This window comes from Ornithorhynchus anatinus, chromosome 1 (genome assembly GCF_004115215.2).
Source record: "Ornithorhynchus anatinus isolate Pmale09 chromosome 1, mOrnAna1.pri.v4, whole genome shotgun sequence".
In the NCBI taxonomy this organism is placed as follows: domain Eukaryota; kingdom Metazoa; phylum Chordata; class Mammalia; order Monotremata; family Ornithorhynchidae; genus Ornithorhynchus; species Ornithorhynchus anatinus.
The window spans coordinates 163718687-163744198 of record NC_041728.1 but is presented as its reverse complement, the minus strand read 5'-3'; the positions used below and the strand labels follow the sequence as shown (position 1 = coordinate 163744198).

Below are 25512 nucleotides of genomic sequence, written 5' to 3'. Positions count from 1 at the left end.
AGCCTGGTTACAGAAATACAATCAACAAATGCAACAGCACTTTCAGACACAACCTCTTCTACAGTCAGACAGAGAACTCATCAATCTACAGAAACTTCTCAAGGAACCGCACCTAAAGAAACACCACCTGAATCCTTACATACCCCGCAAAGCACTTTAGCTCACACCACAAAGTACTCCTCCACTGCACCATTTTCACAGACCCCTGGGGATAAAAGGACCACAGTGTCAGACTCTGCTGTGACAAACACTTTTCATTCAGTCTCAAGAGTGGGATCTTCCTCCTCCCAATCAGAATCCAGCTCATCTGGAATTTCATCTCAACAAGCTTCTACTATGGGCATCCCCTCAAACTTTTCCACCTCCCCCTCCAGTTCTAGTCACACAACTGAAACATCGACACGAACACCATCTCCATACACAAGCCTTGACAACATATCTTCAGCTTCCACCAAAATAGAGTCCCATAGTTTACCAGTAACATTCACCACCAGAGAGGCTGGAATCCTGATTTCAGACACTGTAATAACAGACACTCTCACCTCAGGCCTGACTGCAGAACCCACATCCTCAGCCACTCAACTCACCTCATCTGGGATTTCCCCTCAAGCAGCTTCAACATGGAGTACCTCTTTCACCTCTTTAGTGACCTCTTCCAGTTCTGTTCACCCAATTGAGATGACAACTGGCACCTCATCTACTTTTCATACTGATGTCACAAAAGGAGGAACTTCAACTTCAGCCACAAATTCTACTGTACAACGACCCACTAAGTTGACTACAGGTGTGCTGTCTACACCTACGCCCTCTATCTCATCAGAAATACCCTATACTGAGAGTCCCACAGTGGAAATGCCAACAGAAACCTCATTTCCATATACCAGTTCAGTTACATATGAGCATGCATCAACTATTCCGAATACCACTTCTTCTAAGATCTCTACAGATAGGCAGTCAACAGGTCAACCAACAGAAAACTCTGAAGGGACTCAGATTCATTTGGCTCACACCACAACAGAATCCTCTACATCCCAATCCATACCGACCATTGGAGAAGCCAAGACAATGAACACCCAGACCATAATGACCAATACCCTCAACTCAGTGACGATGGGGGTACCCCCATCCTCCTCCCCGACCAAACCCACCTCATCTTGGATTTCATCTCAAAAAGCTTCCACTTTGAAAACTTCCTCAATATCTACCTCACTCCCCACTGGTTCTGCCCATGCAACAGAGATCACAGAAACATCACCTTCTCATGTGAGTACACGTGTCACTCAAGGAGCAACCTCAGCTTCTGCTGGCATCACCCTTGTCAGCCACACAACTGAGCCAACAATGGCTCGGTTAACAAGGGGCTACTCAACCTCTTTGATATCCTCAACATCTTACAAATCGTCTACCAGTTCGAGCTCCACAACTGAGTCAACAACGGAAGCATCATTTCCATACACTAGCCTGCTTGCAGATATACAATCAACAAATGCAACAGCACATTCAGATACAACCTCTTCTACAATCAGAAAGACAGCTCATCAATCTACACAAACTTCTCAAGGAACCATGTCTACAGAAACACCAGCTGAATTCTTGTACACCACTTCGGCTGACACCACAAAGGAGTCCTCCACCTCTCCAGTTACACAGAACCGTGAGGATACGAGGACCACCAGGTCAGACTCTTCCATGACCGATGCCCTTGGCTCAGTCTTGACAGAGGGATCTTTTTCCTCCCTGCCAGAATCCATCTCGTCTGGGATTGCATTTCAACAAGCTTCTACTTTGGGTACCTCTTCTACCTTTTCCACCTCACCCTCCAGTTCTAGCCTCACAGGCAAGACATCAACACTAACATCATCTTCATATACAAGCCTTGACAACAACCCCAAAACAGACTCCAATAGCTCACCAGTAACATTCACTACAAGAGAGGCTGGAATCACAATCTCAGGCACTGTAATGACAGGCATTCTCACCTCAACCCCAACAGCAGAACCCACTTCCTCAAGCTCTCAGTCAACCTCACCTGGGATTTTGCCTCAACCAGCTTCAACGTGGAGTAGCTCTTTCACTTCTTTAATGTCCTCTTCCAGTTCTGTTCACCCAATTGAGACAACTGGCACCTCATCTTATTTTCCTACTGATGTCACACAAGAAGCAACTTTGTCTCCAAACAAAATTACTACTGTACACCGACCCACTAAGTTGACTACAGGTCTGCTGACTACACATACATCCTCTACCTCAACTAAAATACCCCACAGTAAAAGCCCCATAATGGAAATGCCAACAGAAACCTCATTTCCATATACCAGCCTAGTCACGTATGACCACACATCAAGTGTAGGCCCTGTTTCAAGTATTACTTCTTCTAAGATCTCTACAGACAGGCAGTCAACAGGTCAATCCACAGAAATCTCCAAAGACACCCAGAGTCCTTTGGCTCATCCCACGGTGGAATCCTCCGTGTCCCAATCCTCACAGACCCCTGGAGGAGCCGAGACCATAAGTACCCAGATCATAATGAGCAGCACCCTCAACTCAGCCTTTAAGGGGGGACGTTCATCCTCCTCACCCACAGAATCCACCTCATCCTGGATTTCATCTCGAAAAGCTTCCCCTTTGGAAACTTTCTCAACTTTTTCTTCATCCCCCTCCAATTCTGTCCCCACAGTAGAGATGGCAGGAACATCACCTCCTTATATGACTACTCCCGTTACCCAAGAAACAACCTCTGTTTCAGTTCCCATCTCTGGGGACAACACCGCAACTCTATCGACAACAGGTTCATTCATAACAGGTACTTTGACCTCTTCTACATCCCCCTTAGGTTCTAGTCCTATCATTAAAACAATAGAACCATCCCCAACTTATTTAAGTGCTCACTTCACCCAAGGAGCAATCTCAGATGCAACCAGCACCTTCCACGATAACACTGCTGCTGGTCAGAGAACAGCTCAGGTAATAACAGACAGCTCTTCAATCTCTTCCACTTCCCCTTATAGTTCTTGGTACACGACTGAGGCATCAACAGAAATATCATCTCTTCCTAGTACCCTTGTTACCCATTTATATTCTACCAGTGCAATTCCCATTTCAGGCTCCACTTCCACTGAAATCTCTACAGTAAAACAGGAAATGGGCCAATCCACCGAAATCTCCAGAAAAACCACACTTAAAGAAACAACATCTGAATCATTACACACTGCTCAGAGTTCCTTGTCTGTCACCCAAATGGACTCCTCAAGCTCCTCCTTCACTCGGGCCCCTGGACAAGGTAGGACCATGCGATCGGACTCTGTTGTTACAAACCCTTTAATCACACTTACAACAGCTTTTCCCACTTCCTCGCCTACTGAGCACACCTCAACTGAGATTTCATCTCAACATTTGCCTACATTGGCTTCGTCACCAATGACCTCCTATTCAAGTCCAAGGGGTATAAATCAAGCAACGGGCATCTCATCCACTGATTTCAGCCCTGGAATCACTCAAACAGCAATTTCAACATCAGATGCTATGTCCTCTGCTATTACCAGTGCAGAGCAGAGAACCCATCATTTGACAACAGATATCGCCTCAGTCTCATCTAAATCATCCTACAGCGAGAGCCCCAGAACAAAGATTGCTAGAGAAACATCATCTCCATACATCAGCTTTGTCACTAATGTGCTACCTACAAGTGAAACCCCTGCTTCTGCACCTGCCTTAACCTCCCCAGAGATCTCTACAATTGAAAAGACGATAGATCAGTATAAAGGATCTACAGAATTATTCCATACTGTGCAGAATACTATGGCTGACACTCCTATGGACTCCCTCCCATCCTCATTCACTCTGTCCACTCGTGATGCAGGGACCAAGAACTCAGTAGTTACAAATACCTTCAGTTCAGTCACAACAGGAGGAAGCACCTCCTCCTTCAGGCCTTCAGAAATATCATCCCAAGAAGCTTCAACACGGAGTTCCCCTTCAATCTCTGCAGCCTCTTCAACTTCTTCCACGTTATCTTTCAAACCCAGTCATGAAACAGGGACGACAGACACTTTATCTCCTCATTTCAGTACTGCTATCCCATTAGAAGCATCCTCAGCTTCAACCCAAATCCCCCAAGTCAACACAACCCCAGAGAGAACAACAGGTCGGTGGGCAACAATTACCACTCCAAACTCCTCCAAATACACCTCCAGTTACAGCCAAACAACTGAAACAAAAACAGAAATACCATCTCCATATAGCAACATTGTCACCATTGTACCCTTGAATACAACTCTTTTTTCAGACACCATCTCCTCTCAGAGCTTTGTAAGTGGGCAGACAACGGATAGATCCAGAGAAACGTCCCAGAGGACTACCCCTAAAGACCTAATAGCTGCATCAATCTACTCTACTCATAGCACGTTGGCTCCCACCACAAAAGGCTCCTCTACCTCACAGTTTACAAAGACCCTGGAAAGCAACATAAACTCTGATACTCTAATGACAAGCACCCCCACCTTAGGTACAAGAGGGGGACCCACCTCCTCACCCACTAATCCGACCTCATCCACGGTTTCATCTCAACCATCACCCAGTTTGGGACACTCCTCAACTTCTTCAATGGCCCCCTCCAGTTCTAGCCCTCTCACAAAGACAGCAGAAATGTCACCTCCTCATTTGAGTACTCAGGTTACCCAAGGAGCAATCTTTAATTCAGCCAGCACCTCCAAGGACAGCACCATACTTCAGCCAGAATCAGGCCAGTTAACAACAGGTGTTTCTTCAAACCCTTCAACCAGCCTGTCCAGTTCCAATCTCCCAAAGGATACACCATCAAACCTCTCATCCCCTTCTACCATCCTTGTTACTAGTATGTCTGTGACAACAAGTACAAATCCTGTTCCAGTCACCACCTTCCCTGTGACCTCCACAGAGGGACAGGAAATAGGTGACTTTACCAACATCCCCCAGAGAACAACAAATGAAGAAATAACCACTGAATCATTAAACATGACTCAAACAATTTTGGCTGACACCACCAGAGACTCCACCAAATATTCATTCACTCAGTCTCCTGGAGAAGCGGGGACCATGAGCTCAGATACTGCTACTACAAACACCCTCAACTCAGACTCAATAGTGGGAAGCACCTCCTCACACTCTCAATCCACTCCTAGGTTATCATCTCAAAAAGCTTCCACACTGGGAACTTTTTCAATCTCTTCTACATCTTCTAGTTCTAGTCACATAATGGACACAACAGGTGAACCATCTCTTAATTTAAGTACTGATATTAACCGAGCGGCAACCTCAGCTTCTATCACAACCTCTAATGTCAACCAAGGCTCGGAATGGACAACAGGTCAGTGGGAAACAGATACCACTCCAACTTTTTCTAAATTTCCATTTAGTTCAAGGAAAACAACTGAAACAAAAACAGAAACATCATCCTTATACTTCAGCCCCGTCTCCAGTGTGCACACAACAATCACACCTGTTTTAGAAGCCATCTCCTCTGAGAAAGCTACAGTTAGACCAACAATCGGTCAATCCACAGAATTCCCCCAGAGGAGCACACTTAAAGACCAAAAAACTGAAACAATTCGCACCACTTGGAGCCCTTTGGCTCACCCTTTTAAGGACTCCTCCACCTCCACAGGGACCCTTGCAGAAGTTGGAACTATGAGCCCTGATACTCTAATGACAAACACCTTCAGCATAGTCACAGCTGGGAGACACACCTTCTCACCCACTGAACAAACTTCATCCTGGATTTCTTCTCAACAATCATCCAGTTTGGGAACCTTCTCAACTTCTTCCACATTCCCTTCTGGTTCTCTCCCTAACACTCAGACATTGGAAACATCACTTCCTTATCTGAGAGCCAAGGTCACTGAAAGAGCAACCAGCTCTTTATCAAGCATCTCCCATGGCAGCACGACACCAGAACAGCCAACCAGTCAGTTAACAACAGGTGCTCCCTCCGTCCTTTGGACCGCTTCATCCAGTTCTAGTCTCCCTAAAGTGACAGAGACATCAACAGCACAAGCATCTCCTAATTTCAGTACTAATATCACTCTAGCAGCAACCTCAGATTCAATCACAACCTCCAGTGTAATCCCAGCCACAAAACTGGAAACAGATCAATGGGCAACTGATACCACCCCATACTCTTCTAAATTGCCTTTGAGTTCTAGACAGACAACTGAAACAAAAACAGAAACATCATCTCCTTACCTCAGCCTTGCCACCAACAGACACACAACAGCAAGTCTTGTTTCAGATGCTATCTCCTCTCAGAGATTTACAGTTGGGCAAACAATGGGTTATTTGACAGAGATCTCTCAGGGGAGCACACCTAAAGACCAAACAGCTGAATCATTCCCCACTGCTCAGAGCACTTTGACTCATACCTTAAAGGATTCTTCCATTTTCCAATTCACAAGAACCTCTGATGATGGAACCATGAGGTCCCATACTCTAATGAAAAACACCCACAGCTTAGCCACGACTGGGGGACGCACTTCCTTACCCACCAAACCAACTTCGTCCTGGATTTCATCTAAACAAGCTTCCAGTGTGGGAACCTTTGCAACTTCTTCCACACCCCCCACTGGTTCTCTACTTATCACTCAGACTAGGGAAACATCACTTCCTTATTTGAGAACCGAAGACACTGCAGGGACAACCTACTCTTTATCCATCACCTCCCATGCTAGTACAGACTCAGAACAGCCAACAACTCAGTCAACAACAGATGTCTTCTCAACATTTTCCACCTCCCCATCCAGTTCGAGTCTTCCAAGTGGGACATCAACAGAACCATCCTCTCCTAATTTCAGTACCAATATCACTCTAGCAGCAACCTCAGCTTCAATTACATCCTCTCATGTCAACAAAACTACAAAATGGACTACTGGTCAGTGGACAACAGATACCACCCCTACCTCTTCTCATCTTCCCTCACAGTCTGGCTATACAACTGAATCAAAAAATGAAACATTACCTCCATACCCCAGCCACAGTGTACACACAACTGCTATATCTGTTTCAGACACCATCCCCTCTGAGAGATCTACAGCTGGGCAGACCATGGATCAATCAATAGAAATCTCCCAGAGGAGCACACCTAGAGACCAAATGGCTGAATCATTTCATACCACTTGGAGCACTTTGGCTCACCCCACAGTGAACTCCTCTACCTCCCAGTTCACACAGTCCCGTGGAGGTGTTGGAATCATGAGCCCCAGTACTCTATCAACAAACACCCTCAGCTTAGACATGAGTGGAGAATATACCTCCTCACCCACCAAACCAACTTCGTCCTGGATTTCTTCTCAACAGGCATCCAGTTTGGGAACCTTACCAACTTCTTCCATATCCCCTTCTCGATCTCTCCCTGTCACTCAGACAATGAAAACATCACTTCCTCATTTGAGAACTGAGGTCACTGAAAGAGAAACCTACTCTGTAACCAGCACTTCCCGTGGCAATGTGACTCCAGAACAACCAACAATTCAGTTAACAGTAGGTACTTCCTCAAACTTTTCCACTTCTCCATCCAGTTCTAGTCTCCCTACAGAGACAATGGAACCATCTTCCCCTCACGTTGGTACTAATATCACTCTAGCGGTAACCTCAGCTGCAGTGACAACCTCCAAAGTTACCACAGCCACAAAATGGGAAACCGATACCACCCTAAACTCTTCCAAATTTCCTTTTAGTTCTAGAACAACTGAAACAGAAGCATCAATTTCACCTCTCAGCCACCTCACAGGTATGCAAACAACTGCAACCCCTTTTTCAGATGCCATGTCCTCTGAGCCATCTACAGTTGGGCAGGCAATAGATCAATCCACAGAAATCTCCCGGAGGAACACACCTAAAGACCGAGCACCTGAATCATTTCTCACCACTTGGAGCTCTTTGGTTCAGTCCACAAAGGAGTCTTCCACCACCCGCTTCACAAGCAGCCCTGGAGATGCTAGAACCATGAGCTCCGATACCTTGTTGACAAATACTCTCAGCTTAGCCACAACTGAGGGACCCACCTCCTCATTCACCAATCCAACTTCATCCTGGATTTCATCTCAACAGTCATCCAGTTTGGGAAGCTTCTCAACTTCTTCCACAACCCCAGCCAGTTCTCTCCCTCTCACTCAGACAAGGGAAAGATCACTTCCTTATTTGAGAACTGAGGTCACTGAAAGAGCAACCTACTCTTTATCCAGCACCTCACCTGACAGTATGACACCAGAACAGCCCACAGTTCAGTTAACAACTGTTAACTCCTCCACCTTTTCAACTTCCCTATTCAGTTCTAGTCTCCCTACCGAGATATCAACAGAACGATCGTCTTCTAAATTCAGTACTAATATCAATCTAGCATCAACCTCAGCTTCAGTTACATCCTCTCCTGTCAATACAACCACAAAACGGACCACTTTTCAGTTGGCAACAGATATCACCCTTTCCTCTTCTCAATCCCTCTCCCATTCTGGAAAGATAACTGAAACAAAACCAAAACCATCACCTCCGCACCACGGCCAGGTCACAAATGTACATACAGCTGCTACTCCTGTTTCAGACACCATCACCTCTGAGAGAGCTAAAGTCAGGCAGACAATCGAGCATTCTACCGAAACTTCTCAGGGGAGTACACCCAAAGGCGAAACAGCTGAATCATTCCTCACCACTTGGAGCACTTTGACTCACCCCACAAAAGATTATTCCACGTCCCAATTGACATTTAGTGATGTTGGAAACTTAAGCTCTGATACTTTATTGACAAACACTCATAGCTTAGACAAGTCTGCGGGACCAACTTCCTCACCCACCAAATCAACTTCATCCTGGATTACATCCCAACAGTCATCCAGTTTGGGAATCTTCTCAACTTCTTCCACATCCCCCTCTGGTTCTCTCCCTGTCACTCAGACAATGGAAACATCTCTTCCTCATTTGAGAACCGAAGTCACTGAAAGAGCAACCAGCTCCTTATCAAGCATCTCCCATGGCAGCATGACACCAGAACAGACAACAAGTCAGTTAACGACAAGTTCTCCCTCAGTCTTTCTGACGTCTCCATCCAGTTCTAGTCTCCCTACAGAGACATCAGCAGCACAAACATCTCCTAACATCACTCTAGCAGCCACTTTGTCTTCAATCACACCCTCCCATGTCAGTACAACCACAAAATGGATCACTGGTCAGTTGGCAACAGGTACCACCCCTACCTCTTTTCAGTCCCCCTTCCATCGTAGTTATATGAGTGAATCAATTACAGAAACATCACCTCCTTACCTCAGCCACGTCACCAATGTATATGCAACTACTACTCCTGTTTCGGACACCATCTTCTATGAGAGATCTACAGTTGGGCAGGCATTGAGTCAATCCACAGAAATCTCCCTAGAGAACACACCCAAAGCCCAGACAGCTGAAACTTTCCGTGCTACTGGGGGCACTTTAGTCCAGTCCACAAAGGACTCTTCTACCTCCCAATTTACAGGAACTTTTGGTGAAGTTGGAACCATGAGCTCAGATGCTCTAGTGACAAACACACACAGCTTAGGCACGATGGGGGGACCCACTTCCTCACCCACCAAACCAACTTCATCTTGGATTTCATCTCAACAGGCATCCAGTTGGCCAACCTTCTCAACTTCTTCCATATCCCCCTCTGGTTCTCTCCCTGACACTCAGACAATGGAAACATCTCTTCCTCATTTGAGAACCGAGGTCACTGAAAGAGCAACCAGCTCTTTATCAAGCAACTCCCATGGCAGCACGACATCAGAACAGTCAACAAGTCAGTTAACAACAGGCACTTCCTCAGTCTCTTTCACCTCTCCATCCAGTTCTAGTCTCCCTAAAGAGACATCAACAGCACAAGCATCTCCTAATTTCAGTACTTATATACCTCTAGGAGCAACCTCAGCTTCATTCTCAACCTCCAATGTAATCACCACCACAGAACAGGAAACAGATCAGTGGAGAACCGACACCACCCCAAAGTCTTCAAAATTTCCACTGAGTTTTAGACGAACGACTGAAACAAAAACAGAAATATCATCTCCTCATCTCGGCCATGTCACCACTGTGCCCACAACTGCAACTCCTGTTTCAGATACCATCTTCTCTGATAGATCTACATTTGGGCAGACAATGGATCAATCCACAGAAATGTCCCAGAGGAGCACACTTAAAGACCAAACAGCTGAGTTATTCCGCACCACTTGGAACACTTTCGTTCACCCAACGAAGATCTCCTCCACCTCCCAATTCACAAGCACCACTGGAGATGTTGGAACCATGAGCTCTGATAGTTTAATGACAAACCTTCCCGGCTTAGTGACATCTGGGGGACCCACTTCCACACCTGCCAAACCAACTTCATCCTGGCTTTCATCTCAAAAGTCATCCAGTTTGCGAACATTTCCAACTTCCTCATCCCTCTTTGGTTCTCTCCCTGCCACTCAGACCGTGAATAAATCGCTTCCTTATTTGAAAACGGAAGTGACTGAAAGAGCAACCTTCTCTTCATCCAGCTCCTCCCATGACAGTGTGACACCAGAACAGGCAAGAGGTCAGTTGTCAACATCAACCTCTTCCACCTACCTATCCAGCTCTAGTCTTCCAACTGAGAAAACAACAGAAACATCATTTCCTCATTTCAGTACTGATATGGCCCAGGCAGCAATCTTAGCTTTAACTACAGCCTCCCAAGTCAACATAACCACAGAATCAACCACTGATCAATTGGCAACAGGCACTTTTCAGATATCTTCTCAAACCCCATCCAGTTCTGGCCATACAACTGAATCAAAAACAGCAATATCATCTCCACACATCAGTCTTGTCACCAAAGTACACACAGCTCCAACCCCTGTTTCCGGCATAAGGTCCTCTGAGAGCTCTACAGTTGGAGAGACAATGGGTCTATCTACAGAGGTGTCCCAAAGAACCCCACCTAAACAAATGACAACTGAATCATTCCACACTATTCGCAGCACTTTGGCTGACACTATCATGGAGTCTACTAGCTCTTCATTCACTCAATCTACTGGTAAAGCTAGGACCATGACCTTGAATCCTGTTACGAACACCCTGAACTCGGTCACATCAATGGAAAGCACCTTCTCATCCTCTCAGTCAGCTTCTTCTGAGGCATCATCTCGAGGAGTTCCTACAAGGGGAATATCTCACTCATCTTCTTTACCTTCCAGTTCAAGTCACGTAACTGAGACAACAGACAAACCATCTCCTTATTTCAATACTGCTATCACACTAGTAGCAACCTCAACTTCAATAACAACTTCTGATATCATCAAAACCGCAGAGAAGACAACAGGTCATTTGGAAACAGGTTTCACCCTGACCTCTTCTGTATCTCCCTCAAGTCGTAGCCAAATGACTGAAACTAAAACAGAAACAGCTTTACCTTCCATGACCAGTGTTTCAGATACCATCTCCTCTAAGAGCTCTGCAGCAGGCCAGACAATGGGTCAGCCCATGGAATCCCAAAGGAGCACTCCTTCAGACCAAAGACCTGAATCATTCCACACTGCTCAGGGCACTTTGGCTCACCCCACAAAAGGCTCCTCTACCCTGCTTTTCTCAAGGCCGCCTGGAGATGTTGGAACCATGAGCTCCAATGCTCAAATGACAAACACCCTTAGTTTAGTCACAACGATCAGTACCACCTCCTCATCCACCAAACCTGCCTCAATCGGGATTTCATCTCGACCGCCTCCCAGTTTGGGAAGCTCCTTAACGTCATCCACATCCCCCTCCAGTTCTACCCCTAGTTTAACAGTAACCTCACCTCTTTATTTGAGTAGTCAAATCCCCCAACGAACAATCTCCACTTCCACCCGTACCTCCAACGACAGCATCACACATGAGCAGACATCAGGTCAGTTGACAACAGGTATTTCCTCAACCTCCTCCACCACCCCAACCGGTTCTAATCTCAAAATTGAGACAGCATCAGATACCTCATCTCCATACACCATCCTCACCACCAGGAAACATGCAACAAGTAGAAGTCCTATTTCAGCCACTGCTTTCTCTGAGATCTCCACAGTGAGACAGGAAACAGATCAATCTACAGACATCTCCCAAAGAACCTCATCTAGAGAAACAACCTCTGAATCATTCCAGACGACTCAGAGGACTTTGACTGTCACCTCCATGGACTCTACCAGCTCTTCATTCACTCAGTCCCATGGCAAAGCAGAGATCATGAGCTCAGATGCTGTTGTTACAAACACCCTCAAATCAGTCATAACTTCCTCTGTCCCTCAATCCACTTCTGAGGATGGAGCCTCATCCTCCCCTTCTATATCTTCCAGTTCAACTCACATAACTGAAACAACAGGCTCACAGTCTTCCCCCTTTGGTGCTGATATCACACTAGCAGCATCCTCATCATCAATTACAACTTCTGTTGCCATTCCAACTGCAGAACGAACAACAAATCAGTTGAAAGTAGGTGCTACCTCAACCTCTATTGAATCCCCTCTGAGTTTTAGACCAACAACTGAAACAAAAACAGAAATATCATCTGCATACATTGACCTTGTCACCAGTGTACCCTCAACTACAACTGTTGTTCCAGACACCATCTCCTCTGAAAGATCTACAGTTGGACAGACAATTGATCAATTCTCAGAAATCTCCCAAAAGACTACTCTTAAAGAACAAATAGCTGATTCATTCCACACTGCTCAGAGCACTTTGACTCAATACATGAAAGACTCCTCCACTTCCCAATTTCACCTCCCTGGAGATATTGGAACCATGAGCTCCGACATTCTAACGACAAACACCCTCAACATAGTCACTACTGAGGAACCCAACTTCTCACCGTCTCCATCCACTTCTTCTGCCGTCTCACCTCAAGAAACTGCGGCACTGCCTAGTTCTAGTTCCATGACTGAGACCACAACAAGCACAAAAGTACCTCCTTATTCCAGTACTGATATCATGCAGGCATCGATCTTACCTTTACCTATAGCCTCCCATGTCAATACAACCACAGAATCAACCACTGATCAGATGGCAACTAGTACCTTCCCAGTGTCCTCACAATTCCCCTCCAGTTCTGGCTCAACGACTGAGACAAAAACAAAACTGTCATCTCCGTATCTCAGCCACGTCCCCAGTACACACACAACTGCAAACCTTCTCTCAGACACCACCTCCTCTGAGAGCTCTACAGTTAGGCAGACCATGAGTCAAACTACAGAAATCCAGAGGAGCCCATCTAAAGACAGAACAGCTAAATCATTCCTCACCACTCAGCGCACTTTGGCTCACCCCACAATGGATTCCTCCACTTCCCATTTCATAAGCACCCTGGGAGAAGTTGGAACTATGAGCTCCGATACTCTGACAAAAACCCTCAGCTTAGCCCAGTCAGAGGGCCCCACCTCCTCACCCACCAAACTCTCTTCATCTTGGATTTCATCTCCCCAAACATCCAGTTTGGGAACCTCCTCAACTTCTTTCATATCCCCTTCTGGTTCTCTTCCTATCACTCAGACGATGGAAGCATCATCTTCTTATTCGAGAACTCCGATCACTCAAGGAGCAATCTTCACCTCAGGCAGCACCTCTCATGACAGCATCAAAACTGGTCAGGCAACAGATCAGGTGACAACCCCATCACCTTCCTCCTTTGGCATTCATCTCACAACTGAGACAGTGGCAGAAACATCATCTCCAAAAACCATCCTTGTCACAGATACTCTGCCAATCACCAAAATGGACTCTTCTACCTCACCGGTCCCTCGGGGCACAATCTCAGATGCTATTATCACAAAAACTCTCAACTCAGTCAGAGGATCCAGATCTGCCATCCCACCCACTAAATACAGCTCCACTTTAATTTCAACCCAACAGTTGTCTACCCTGGTTACTTCTGAAATCCCTTACTTATCCAACTCCGGTTCTAGCTACACAACTAATACAACAATGGTCACAGTTTCTCCTTATTTCAATATAACACCTGAAACAACCACAACTTCCCATGACATCACCAATATGGAGGGGACAACGGGTCCCTTAACTAAGAGTGCCTCTTCTGTCTCTTCAACATCTTCCAGTTTTAGCCACAAAACTAAGATCACAACTGAATCGTCATCCCCCTTTACCATTTTTATTGCCAATATGCATACGACGAATGCAACCCCTGTTTCGGGTACTCCCTCCCCTCAGATCTCTACAGTTGGACAGAAGACAGGTCAATCCACAGAAATTTTCCAAAGGACCACCCCTACAGAAACAACAACTAGAACATCATTCCCCACCCAGAAGACTTTGGCTGGCATCACAATGGGCAAATCTACCACCCCATTTGCCAGAACACCAGGAGATGTTTTGAACACCAGCTCAGAAGCTGCTGTGACAGCCATCCTCCGCTCATTCACGACAGCCCGATCCACTAAGCCCACCTCATCCAGGGTCTCAGCTCAACATGACTCCTCATTAGGTATGACTTCGACCTTCACCGAAACACCTTTGAGTTCAAGTCACACAACGGAGACACCTTTAGAAACATCATCTCTGTTCACCAGCCTTGTCACCAATGCACACACAGCAACTACAACCCCTGTTTCGGTCACCATCCCCTTCGAGAGCTCTACAGCCGGACAGACAACAGGTCGATCCACAGAAATTCCCCAAAGAACTACAGATGAAGAAGCAAAAGTCAAAAGTTTACTCACCACTCAGAGCATATGGATTCACACCCCTTTGGACTCCACCTCCCCATTCCCAAGGGTCACTGTTAAACCCACCTCCTCGCCCAAGGAAATTACCTCCTCTGAGGTTTCATTTCAACAAGCTTCATCAAGAGGTACCTCCTCCACATCTTCCACAACCTCCCCCCATTCTAGACACACAACTGAGACAAGGACGGACACATCTCATCTCAGGACAGTGTCATCTTCGACTTCCATTTCCCATGAAGGCACTGCAGCAGAGCAGACAAGTCAGTTGGCAAGCAGTACCTTTTCAACTCCTTCTACATTCCCCTACCGTGAGAACCTCACAACCAAATCCACGACAAAGAAATCACTTCCATACACCAGCAGTGGTAACCAAATGTTCACAATGGTTCCATCTCTCACTTTCAGCATCACCTCCTCTGAGATTTCTTCAGGTGGTCAGGCAAGCACTCAACCCACTGAAATCTTGCTCAGGACGACAGCTAGGGACAGCACAGCCAAATTGCTAAATACCACTCAGAGCACCTCCTCTGCCACCACAGTGGCATCATCTAGGTTCCCGTACACTCAAATCACTGGCATTGCTGGGAATCTAACAAACTCCTTCAGCACAATGGCAACAGTGCTACCAACCTCATCAGCCACTCAACCCCCCTCAACTAGAGTTTCAGCTCAACCGACACCCACGTTCAGGACCACACCAACCTCTTCCATATTCCTTTCTGATTCTAGCCACACAACCGGGACAACAACAGGAAAATATACTAATTTCAGAACTGATATCACACAGGGAGCAAGTTCTGCTTCAACCCTGCCCTTCCATCATGTCACCTCAGAGAAGTGGGGAACAGATCGGTTGGCAACAGTTACCCCCTCAAGTTCCCTTATATCCCCACGTGGCAAGAGCCCCACAACTGAATCCAAAACAGAAACATCATCTTCATACTCCTCCAACATTATCACTAATATGTACACAAAAAGGACAAACCCCATTTCAGGCACTACCTCTTCAGAGAGTTCTACTGGTGGACAAACAATGGGTATCTCCGCAGAAACCTTCCACAGGACCACTCCTAAAGAAGCAACATCCAAATCATTGTTCACCACTCGGACAACTTTGGCTGACAACACAGTGGACTCCGGAGAAGCTCAGACCATGAGTTCAAGTGGTGCCCTGGTAAACATCTCCACCTCAGCTGTGACAGTGCATACTTCCTCCTCTGAGATTTTATCTCATCTGATGTCTACTTTGGGTACCTTCTTAACTTCTTCCACATCCACCTCCAGTATTAGACATATGACTGAGACAGCAAGAAAATCATCTCCCTACACCACTCTTATCACCAGTGTATATGCAACAAGTACAAAGCCTGTTTCAGATGCCATTTCCTCGACAATCCCCACTGTTGGACTGACAGCAGATCAGTCCATAGAAACATCCCACATGACCACTCCTGAAAAAACAGTGGGCATATCACTAAATACCACTCAGCGCTCTCTGGCTGACTCCACAGTGGACTCCACCACCTCTCTATTTACCCAAAACACTGGAGAAACCAGAACCACTAACTCAGATGCCACTGGGAGAACCTTCCTCAACTCAGTCATGACAATGGATCACACCTCCTCCATCACTGAATCCACCTCATCTGGAATTTCATTTCAGCCAACGTCCTTTATGGGTACCACCTCAACCTCTTCCACTTCTCTCTCCATTTCTAATCACAAAACTGAAACAACAATAGGCACAATACCGTCTTATGTCGATACGGACGACAGACTCAAAGCAACCTCATTTTCAACCTCAACCTCCAATGACATTACCCAGGTGATGAAAGCAACAAGTCAGTCAACAACTGGCACCTCCTTAACATCATTTTCATCTACTTATGACAACATATTCACAAAGGAAAACATAACTGAGACATCATCCCCCTTGACTGGCCTTGACAACAATGTGAGCCCAATGACCTCCTCTGAAACCTTTTCGATGGGACAAAAAACTAGCCAATCGCCTGAAGTATCCCTCAGGAACACAACCATAGAAAAAACAGCTGAATCATTACAAACTACCAAGGATACATTATCTGATACCACAATGGTCTCCTCTTCCTCCTCCTTCACCTGGACAACTGGAGAAGCCCAAACCAACAGTTTGGGTGCTGCTGGGACAAATGCCCTCAGTTCAGTCACCATAACAGGACCCATCTCTTCAGCCCCCGATGTCACCTCACCTAGAGCTTCGTCTCAACAAGGGTCTACTTTAGGTATCCTCACTACTCCTTCAGTGTCTTCCCCCAGTCTCAGTTACACAACTGAGGTAACAATAACCCCATCAGCAACTTATCTCAGTACTGAGAACAAACAAGAACCAACTTCAGCATCAGGCACCATTTCCCATGACATCACCACTTCAGAACTGATAACGGGTCATTTGATCCCAGTTACCGACTCTCCCACTTCCTCCCCCATTTCTAGACACCTAACTGATACAACAGTAGAAATGTTGTCTCAGCCCATCAGCGTTGTCACCAATAGGCAAGCAACAGGTGTCACCCCCATTGTTGGCCCCACTTCCTCTGAGATTTTAACAACTGGCCAGATGATGGATTCATCAACTGAAATGTCCCTTGGGACCACACCTAAAGAAATCACAGCTGAATCATTAAACACTATCACCTCCCCATCCACTTGGGGCACTGGAGAAGCCAAGATTACAAGCTCACGCTTTGCTTTGACAAATGCTGTCAGCTCAGACACCACAGCAGCACTCGTCTCTTCACCCACTGAACCCACCTCATTTGGGATTTCATCTAAAGAAGCACTTACTTTGGATAGTTCTGTTATTTCTACTTTCCCCTCAAGTTCTAGCTACAAAACTGACACTCCAACAACTACAACATCTCCTTTCAGTACTCTTGTCCCCCAAACAGTAACCTCAGTTTCATCTACCATCTCCCAAGATACTTCCTCTTTTGGGGGGACCACAGGGAAAATACCACAACTGTCCTACCAGACCAGAGCCCAGGGCCCAACATCACAAATATCCACCATTCCTCATCGCACCCTTGCTGTCACAGCAATTCCTTTGTCCTCTTCCTCATTCCAAGAGACCACTCAAGAAAGCCCGACTCAGGTCCCGATCTCAAATTCAACTGACAACACCACCATGGTTATTCCTTTCATTTCCACCTCTTTAAGCAATACAGCTTCCTTTTCTGAGATCACATCTCAACAGTTTTCCACTTTGGATACCTTCTCAGCTGCTTCCACCGCCACTTCCAGTAACAGTCCTAGTTCTGAGCCAATGAAAGGGACATCACCAATTTACAACAGTCACATCACCAATGTTCGTACAACTGGAGCAAATCCTGTAACCGTCCCTGTATCCCCTGAGGTCAGTCCGTCAAGACCAGAGTCAACAGACATCTCCTTCAGGACCACAGCTCTAGAAACAACAGGAGAAACATTAGGAACAACCCAAAGAACTTTGGATTCCATCACAGCGAAACCCTCCAACTCTCAGTTCACTGCAGTCTCTGAAGGAGCTGTAATTATGGGCACAGACTCACCAGTGACAACCTCAAGATCTACAACAACAACTTCAGCTCCCATCTCTTCCTTCACTGAATCCACGGCAGGCCTCTCCTCCTTCCCATTCCCTAAGACCACCGGGAAAGCTGTCCCCGTGAGGACGGAGTCAACTGTGACCGACACCTTCATGAAAGTCACAACATCAGGTTCCATCTCCTCACCTGCCAGACCCACCTCATCTGGATTTCCCATTCAACAATTATCTACTTCAGCTACCAGATTATCTTCTGGGGTCAGCCTCACGACTGAGCCTACAGTAAACATTTCATCACTCTTAACCAATCCTGTCACTAGTATGGAAGCAAGAGGATCAACCTCAATAGTATCTCTCACCACCTCCTCTGGCATCAGTCCGTCATCTGCAAAGTCCGTAAGCCAGCAGACAGAAATCTCCTACAGCACTTCAGCCCAAGAAAGCACAGCAACTACAAACACACTGTCAAAAACGGCAACAGAATCCCCTTCCACTATATCAGGAAACACCGGACAAGCCCCATCTAAGGGTATGGATACTCCTTCTGTTACAGCAGTCACGTTTTCTTATTTCTCTCACTCACTCCCTGAGGCAACCTCTTCTGGGAGTATATCACGAGACCCTTTCCAAATGACACAATCCCAAATGACTCCCATTACTACACTAAAAACATCCCCCACTAGTGACTGGTCCCCGGCCAACCTGACCACATCAACTCCTCACACTCATTCTATCTCTGTTGAGAGAACTACTGGTGAAATTCCAGTATCTGTCAGCATAGTTACCCAGCATAAGGCAACTGAACGATCCTCTATTACCCAAACTTCAACTACTGAAGTGGTAAGGAGTCCACTATCTCCAATCAGTCACGGTATAGAAGTGGAAACAATTAGCTTTCCTTTCCCTGCTATACAGACCAGGGGACAATTGACAGAAATCTCTCACCCCACCACTCGAGGAAGGGCAGTGACAACAGCAGTTGTCACTGAGATCATTTCAGCTAAGGTGCCAATAGAGTCCTTCTCCCCAATCTCCAAAGGTCACACCCAAAGCCCCAATCCAACCCTCAGTGACACTATTGTCATACCAGCTACAACTCCAGGTCCCTCCTCCTCACTGAACAATCACACTCCATCCGAGATTTCGACTAAAGGATCACTCACTTCTGGTGAGATCACAACTGTAACCAAACGCCCCACAGGAGACAACCACACTCCTGAGTCAACATCCCCTTCCGTTGTTTACCTTTCCTCTATTACTACAGGAACATCTCTGGTGAGGTCTCCAGGCACCCTTGGCGACACACCTGGTTCAATGGAGACTCAACCACCTCCACTGGCCTCTTCCATTTCAGGCAGCACGGAGAACCTAGGGTCCACCTCTCATCCAGCCACAAGCTCCTCCTTCGCAATGACCACTACCACTCCCAGACCCCTTTCTGTGAGCATCAACCCAGAATGGGCCACAACAAGCAGACCAACATCAGACATTGATTCTAGCCCCTCCCCACAGTTCTCTGGTACCCCACCTACTGAACCCACTTCCAACTTGAGTCAGTCTCTTCCACCGACAAATTATGCAACAACGCCCCCCATTTTGAGCACTTCACCAACAGGTATTCTCCAGATCAGCACAACAATCCCTTCAACCCCAGAGAACATTCCAATATCTGCTAATACCACTGGTTGGACTGAGGGTATCACTCCAGGTAGGTGGGATCTGGCTGGTCTCTGAGCATGTGAGTTACACAACCCCTGTCTGGTTTATTCTGTCTGGTTTATTAGAGAAGCAGCATGGCTCAGTGGAAAGAGCACGGGCTTTGGAGTCAGAGGTCATGAGTTCGAATCCCAGCTCTGCCACTTGTCAGCTGTGTGACTGTGGGCAAGTCACTTCACTTCCCTGGGCCTCAGTTACCCCATCTGTAAAATGGGGATGAAGACTGTGAGCCCCATGAGGGACAGCCTGATCACCTTGTATCCCCCCCAGCGCTTAGAACAGTGCTCTGCACATAGTAAGCGCTTAACAAATACCAACATTATTATTATTATTATTCTACTGAGCCAACTCAGGCATGTTCTCACTCTATAAACCCACTGGTCTTTGGAGGAAAGGCTGAGGATTGCAGGAAGGCCTGAGATAGATGTGGAAGGATTCATCAATAGCTAGAACCACAGGGTGGAGAAGCAGTGTGGCCAGCTGCTGTTTGACCTTGAGCAGGTCACTTAACTTCTCTGTGCCTCAGTTACTTCATCTATAGAATGGGGACTAAGACTGTGAACCCCAAGTGGGACATGGATTGTGTCCCACCTGATTATATTGAATCTACCCCAGCACTTAGAACACGTAGCACAGAGCCATCTGTGAACTTGGATGTGAACACTTTGGGGATTAGATATTCACCCCAGCCTCAGCTCCATAGCACTTATGTACATGCCATTAAATAATTAATTTATATATATATTAATGTGTTTCTCCTCCTCTAAACTCTAAGTTCCTTGTGGTCAGGGAACGTGTCTACCAACTTTGTTGTACTCTCCCAAGAACTTAGGATTCTGCGCCCAGTAAGCATTCCATAAATAAAATTGATTGATTGATAGATTGATAGGAAGAAAAGTCAAGGGAGACTGAAGGATCAGTTTTCCTTGAGGACTATCAATACCTTTGAGATGAGTGAGAGGCAGTTCAGTCTGTAGATAGAAAGTTGGACAAAGTAAAGATCCTGGATTGAGGATCCTCATCTCTGCATGTTTGACAGTGTGACAGTTCTATTCAATGTGAAAATCATTCCATTTATTTATATTTTTTAAAATATATATTGTGTTTACATGTATTGATGTCTGTCTCTCCTCCTCTAGACTGTGAGTCCATTGAAGGCAGAGATAGTATCTCTTTATTCTCTTATTGTACTTTCCAAGCACTTAATACAGTGCTCTGCACAGTAAGCTCTCAATAAATACATTTGAATGAATGAATTAATAATTCTGTCCTCTCTCAGCAGCTCACACCACACCAGAGATGGCAGCGGCAACATCTCATACTCTCTCACCACTGACTGACAATCAAAAAAGCACAGCATCAAGTACCACCATCACGTCGGCCTCCACAACCCAGCCCCCCACAGTCACTAGGCCCCCGGCCTCCACGACGACCGCCAATCCCATCAAGGGTAAGGACTGCAGAGGACTGGTCTCAGACAAAACCAAGCTGGAAATCGGGGGAAAGAAGATGGGTTCTAAAGATGGCTGTCGGTTTCCTTCCTAACTCATTTCCTCTCTGAGTCTTTGTTTCTCCATCTGGGCATTGGGGAGACTAACCGCTGCCTTTTAGGGTCAGGGGTAGTAATTACTTACCGGAAAAAACCGTGCCTCCAACCAAACACCCTGGACCTCCGAAAGCTCAGTTTACCAACTCAAGGCAGTTGGGGCATCCCTACCATGAGGAGGGAAAGGGAAGGAGACACTTTCTCCATTTTTGTTAAAGGGATTGCTTTCTTTTTGTTAAGCCCCAGTATTGAGTCACTAATTCATTCATTTGGTCATATTTATTGAGCAGTTACTGTGTGCAGAGCACTGTCCTAAATATTTTCAAGGTGGGGCTAACATCTGTCGAGATCCTAGGTTGAATGGAAGAGAGATCTGAAGGGCACACATGGGTTCTTTATTTTTAATTTGTTTTTCTAATGGCCCTTCAGGAATTACACTATTCCCTTATGGGAAGGAGGCAAACGACCAAGAATTTGTCCAGAAGAATCTGGATTTCACCTCACCGCTCTTCAAGCCCCAGATTGGATTCCCTCTCGGATCAACGCTCCGGAGTTCCCTTTACGTGAGTCTCAGAAAACAGCTGCCATTCCCAGACCAGCTTCTCCGCATTGGGCAGCCCTAGGTAGAGCTGGCACCAGGCACTTGGACTTCCAGAATTCCCATCCTCTCCCAGGACCTAGAATGGTCTCTGGATGGTGTGGAGTCACTTCTGGACAATTTTCTGCCCTCCAGGACCCTAAACGTGTTGTCTAAAGGTGGCCATCTGACTTTCTTGTCCCTCTCCTCTGGCTGTCCATTCTTCCTCCCAGTGGAGCACCTGCCTGGGCCTAGGGCATAAAAGAGTGTTGCCTAGTAGAAAGAGCATGGGCTTGGGAGTTAGAGGACTTGGGTTCTAATTCTGGCTCTGCCCCTTGCTTTGGCAAGTCACCTAACTTCTCTGTGCCTCAGTTTCCTTAACAAGGAACATATCAACCAACTTTCTGATATTCTCCCAAGTCCTTAGTACAGTGTTCTGCACACAGTAAGCACTCAATAAATCCCAATGATCGATAGATTATTTTTCCATCAAAAATGGGGGTTAATTACCTCTTCTCCCTCTTACTTGGAGTGTGAGTCCCATGTGGGACAGGGCCTGTGTCCAACCTGATAGTCTTGTATCTACCCCAGTACCTAGTACATTGTTAGTGAATAGTAAGCTCTTAATTACATTATTATTATTATTTTAATGATACCAGAAAGAGATCCACTCATATTGTAGCTGCCGGGAGTGCTTCCTTCTCCACTCATCCTTTGTTTGTCCCTGTTCTTTACACTTCTCCCCAAACCCAAGGGACTTTGGAAGGTGAGGGAGTGGCTAGGAAACGTTCTTAGGCCCATGGCCCCTTCCTGGGCTCGAAGAAACCCCTGTGGGATGTAATTAGTCCAGGAGAATCAGAGCCAGAGAAGTCCCAAGGGGACTCACTGCTACCAGGATTCCCGCAGCCCGGAAATCGGAGATTAGGTGGATTGGAATTGAAGCTGGATGAGCATTATGCTGGTCTGGAATCAGATTCCACCACCTCTTCCCTTCACCCCACCACAGAGAATCCTCATTATTATTCTGGTATTTTTAAACACTTATTATGTGTCAAGCACTGTTCTAAATGCGGGGATAAGTACAAGAAAATTTAGTTGGACACAGTTCCTATCCCACATGAGGCTCACAGTCCAAGTAGGAGGGATAATTGGAATTTAACCCTCATTTTATAGCTGAAGAAACTGAGGCATTAAGTGACTTGCCTAAGGCTACACAAACAAGCTATTGATAAAGCCAGGATTAGAACCCAAGTCATTTGACACCCAGGTCCGAAATCTTTCCACTAGGCCTTGCTGCTTCAGGGACATGAATGACTGGTGATCATCCCAACCACACATCCCCTTCCTATGATGGGAGTGCAGAGCCGGTTGGGAGGGTGTTGGGAAAGTGGAAAGGGAATAGACTCAGGGTGAAGGTGGCATTAAAGTGGCCCTCCTGGGTCTACGAATGACAGTCCTACCACCCACCAGGTCTCTCCAGGATGCCTCCTTCTCTGGCTGCCCTACTTGGCATCCAGTCATTTTACAGTAATCAAAGTGTTTATTGAGTGCTTTTTACATGCAGAGCACTGTATTAAGCACTTGGGAGAGTAATATAATAGATTTATTCCCTGCTCACATGTTCTGAAAATGTCAACTGGCCTTTTAGGGGCCCATAGGGAGTGGGCCTCTGGTAGTGGGAAAGGGGGAACTGATTAGTGAAGGTGCAGCAACTCAGAGCTAGAAGGGATTTCCAGGGATCTATCTAGTCCAGGCTCTTGCCTCCAGGCAGGATTGTGGAACCTCTTCCTTTGGAGGGCAACAAAGAGGATAGAAATCCCATTCATTGGAGTGGTTTAAATACAGTCCTGCTTGGAGGAAGAGGATGGGCCAGAGGACTCTCCCAGGCCCTTCCAGAACAAAGACTGTGCGGTCTGCTGTATGACCTTGGGCAAGTCACTTAACTTCTTTGTGCCTCAGTTAACTCATCTGCAAAATGGGGATTAAGATTGTGAGTTCCAGGCGGGACAGGAACTGTGTCCTACCTGATTACATTGTATCTACCCCAGTGTTAGAACAGTGCTTGGCACATAGTAAGTGCTTAACAAGTACATAATTATAATCATTATTATTATTGATATCAATTCTGGTGTGGTCCTGTCAGGGTCATCTCAATCTATTCCACCCACTCTGCTCTGGGCCATTCCCTCCCTTTTGTCCCTCTGGCAAGCTCTCTGAGCCTACTAGACTCTAACAGGAGGACACCTCTGCTCAGTTCACAGACAACGGTCAGATCATTTTCCCAGCCTGGGACTACGCCATTCGCTCCTACCCCAATCCGCCTTCCTGGGGCTTCTCCCGCTGGGACTCCATAGCAATGGTGGCTGCCTTCTGGGAAGATGCTGACTTCTCCACTGGCCAAGGAACTATTTTCTACCAGGTAGGGGCTCACCGACTCAGCAACCCGAGGGGGTTCCCAGCCAGCAACAACTTATTTGGGACAGATGAGGAGATGGAGCAGGACAGGTCTTCTGACAGAAAGCACAGCTGGAATCTGAACTTGAATTTCTGGCTCTAGTCCGTCTCTGCCTCCAAGCGAAGCTTGAACTGGCTAGACATTCAAAATGGCTGCCCCTTCAGAGATGGAAATCCAAGAAGCTGAAAGAGTCTTGGGAGGGGTGGGGATGGTTGTGGCAGAACTGGGGGGAACGCGGGTACAGCCAAAGAGTGGGCTCAGGACAAAGGGCAAGGAAGGCTAGAAAAAGAGTCAGGTTCAGTCATCAACCTTTCCTTTCTTTGCTCCCTCCCTCGTCCCAGGAATACGACACCCTTACCTGGTATAGACCCCAAATAATCCAAAATGTGGAGTCCTTGATTAGGAAGTCCTCAGGGATCCCATACGTGGCCAGATGGACTTTGAAGGTGACCTGGGTGGGAGCTCCTGCCTATCCAGCGTGGACCAATTCTGGGGTAAGTGAAGTAGCGAGAATACCATCCTAGGGTCAGCAGCTCTCTAATGTAAAATGGGGACAATTGTTCGAAGCCTCTATTCTTTGGCCTCTTCTTTGGCCTTTGCTTTTCCATTCATCTGCTCAGCATCCGGCAGTGCAATCTGAATGAGACTAATCCCCAAGTGGCCCTCCATGTTTCTCTCTTCCTTTACTATAATCCCCCCAGACCAACACGTTCCAAGCCATCCTTACCACTGATGGGAGCCGTTCCATTGCCCTGATGCTGTACCAAGATGGGGGCATGAGGTGGAATGTGGCACAACGCCCACTCACCAATGCACTCATAGGCTTCACCAGGTAATGTGTGGGAATACTGAGGCGGGGTGGTAAAGTGTCATGACAAATTCCGCCTTGAACTTTTGACATCTTATTATTTAAAACAATGCAGTCCCCAGTCA

General features: G+C 46.5%; 2 protein-coding genes across 4 annotated transcripts in view; both read left to right on the top strand.

Annotated features, from left to right (window-relative positions):
* The first annotated feature begins 14481 nt into the window (after positions 1-14481).
* On the top strand, positions 14482-19657 carry LOC120638952 (mucin-5AC-like). The gene is made up of 2 exons (XM_039914581.1): positions 14482-19125; positions 19640-19657. The coding sequence occupies exons 1-2, from the start codon at positions 14482-14484 to the stop codon at positions 19655-19657; spliced, it is 4662 nt and encodes a 1553-aa protein (XP_039770515.1).
* A 1631-nt stretch (positions 19658-21288) lies between these two features.
* The window catches only part of MUC4 (mucin 4, cell surface associated), a 32419-nt gene continuing 28195 nt past the window's right edge, over positions 21289-25512 (top strand). For all 3 annotated transcript variants that reach the window (XM_029066920.2, XM_029066917.2, XM_029066921.2), the window contains exons 1-5: positions 21289-21451; positions 21977-22110; positions 24379-24543; positions 24921-25073; positions 25281-25411. In XM_029066920.2, the coding sequence (XP_028922753.2) occupies positions 21301-21451; positions 21977-22110; positions 24379-24543; positions 24921-25073; positions 25281-25411 (734 nt within the window). In that variant the 5' untranslated portion in view covers positions 21289-21300. The remainder of the gene's footprint in view (positions 21452-21976; positions 22111-24378; positions 24544-24920; positions 25074-25280; positions 25412-25512) is intronic.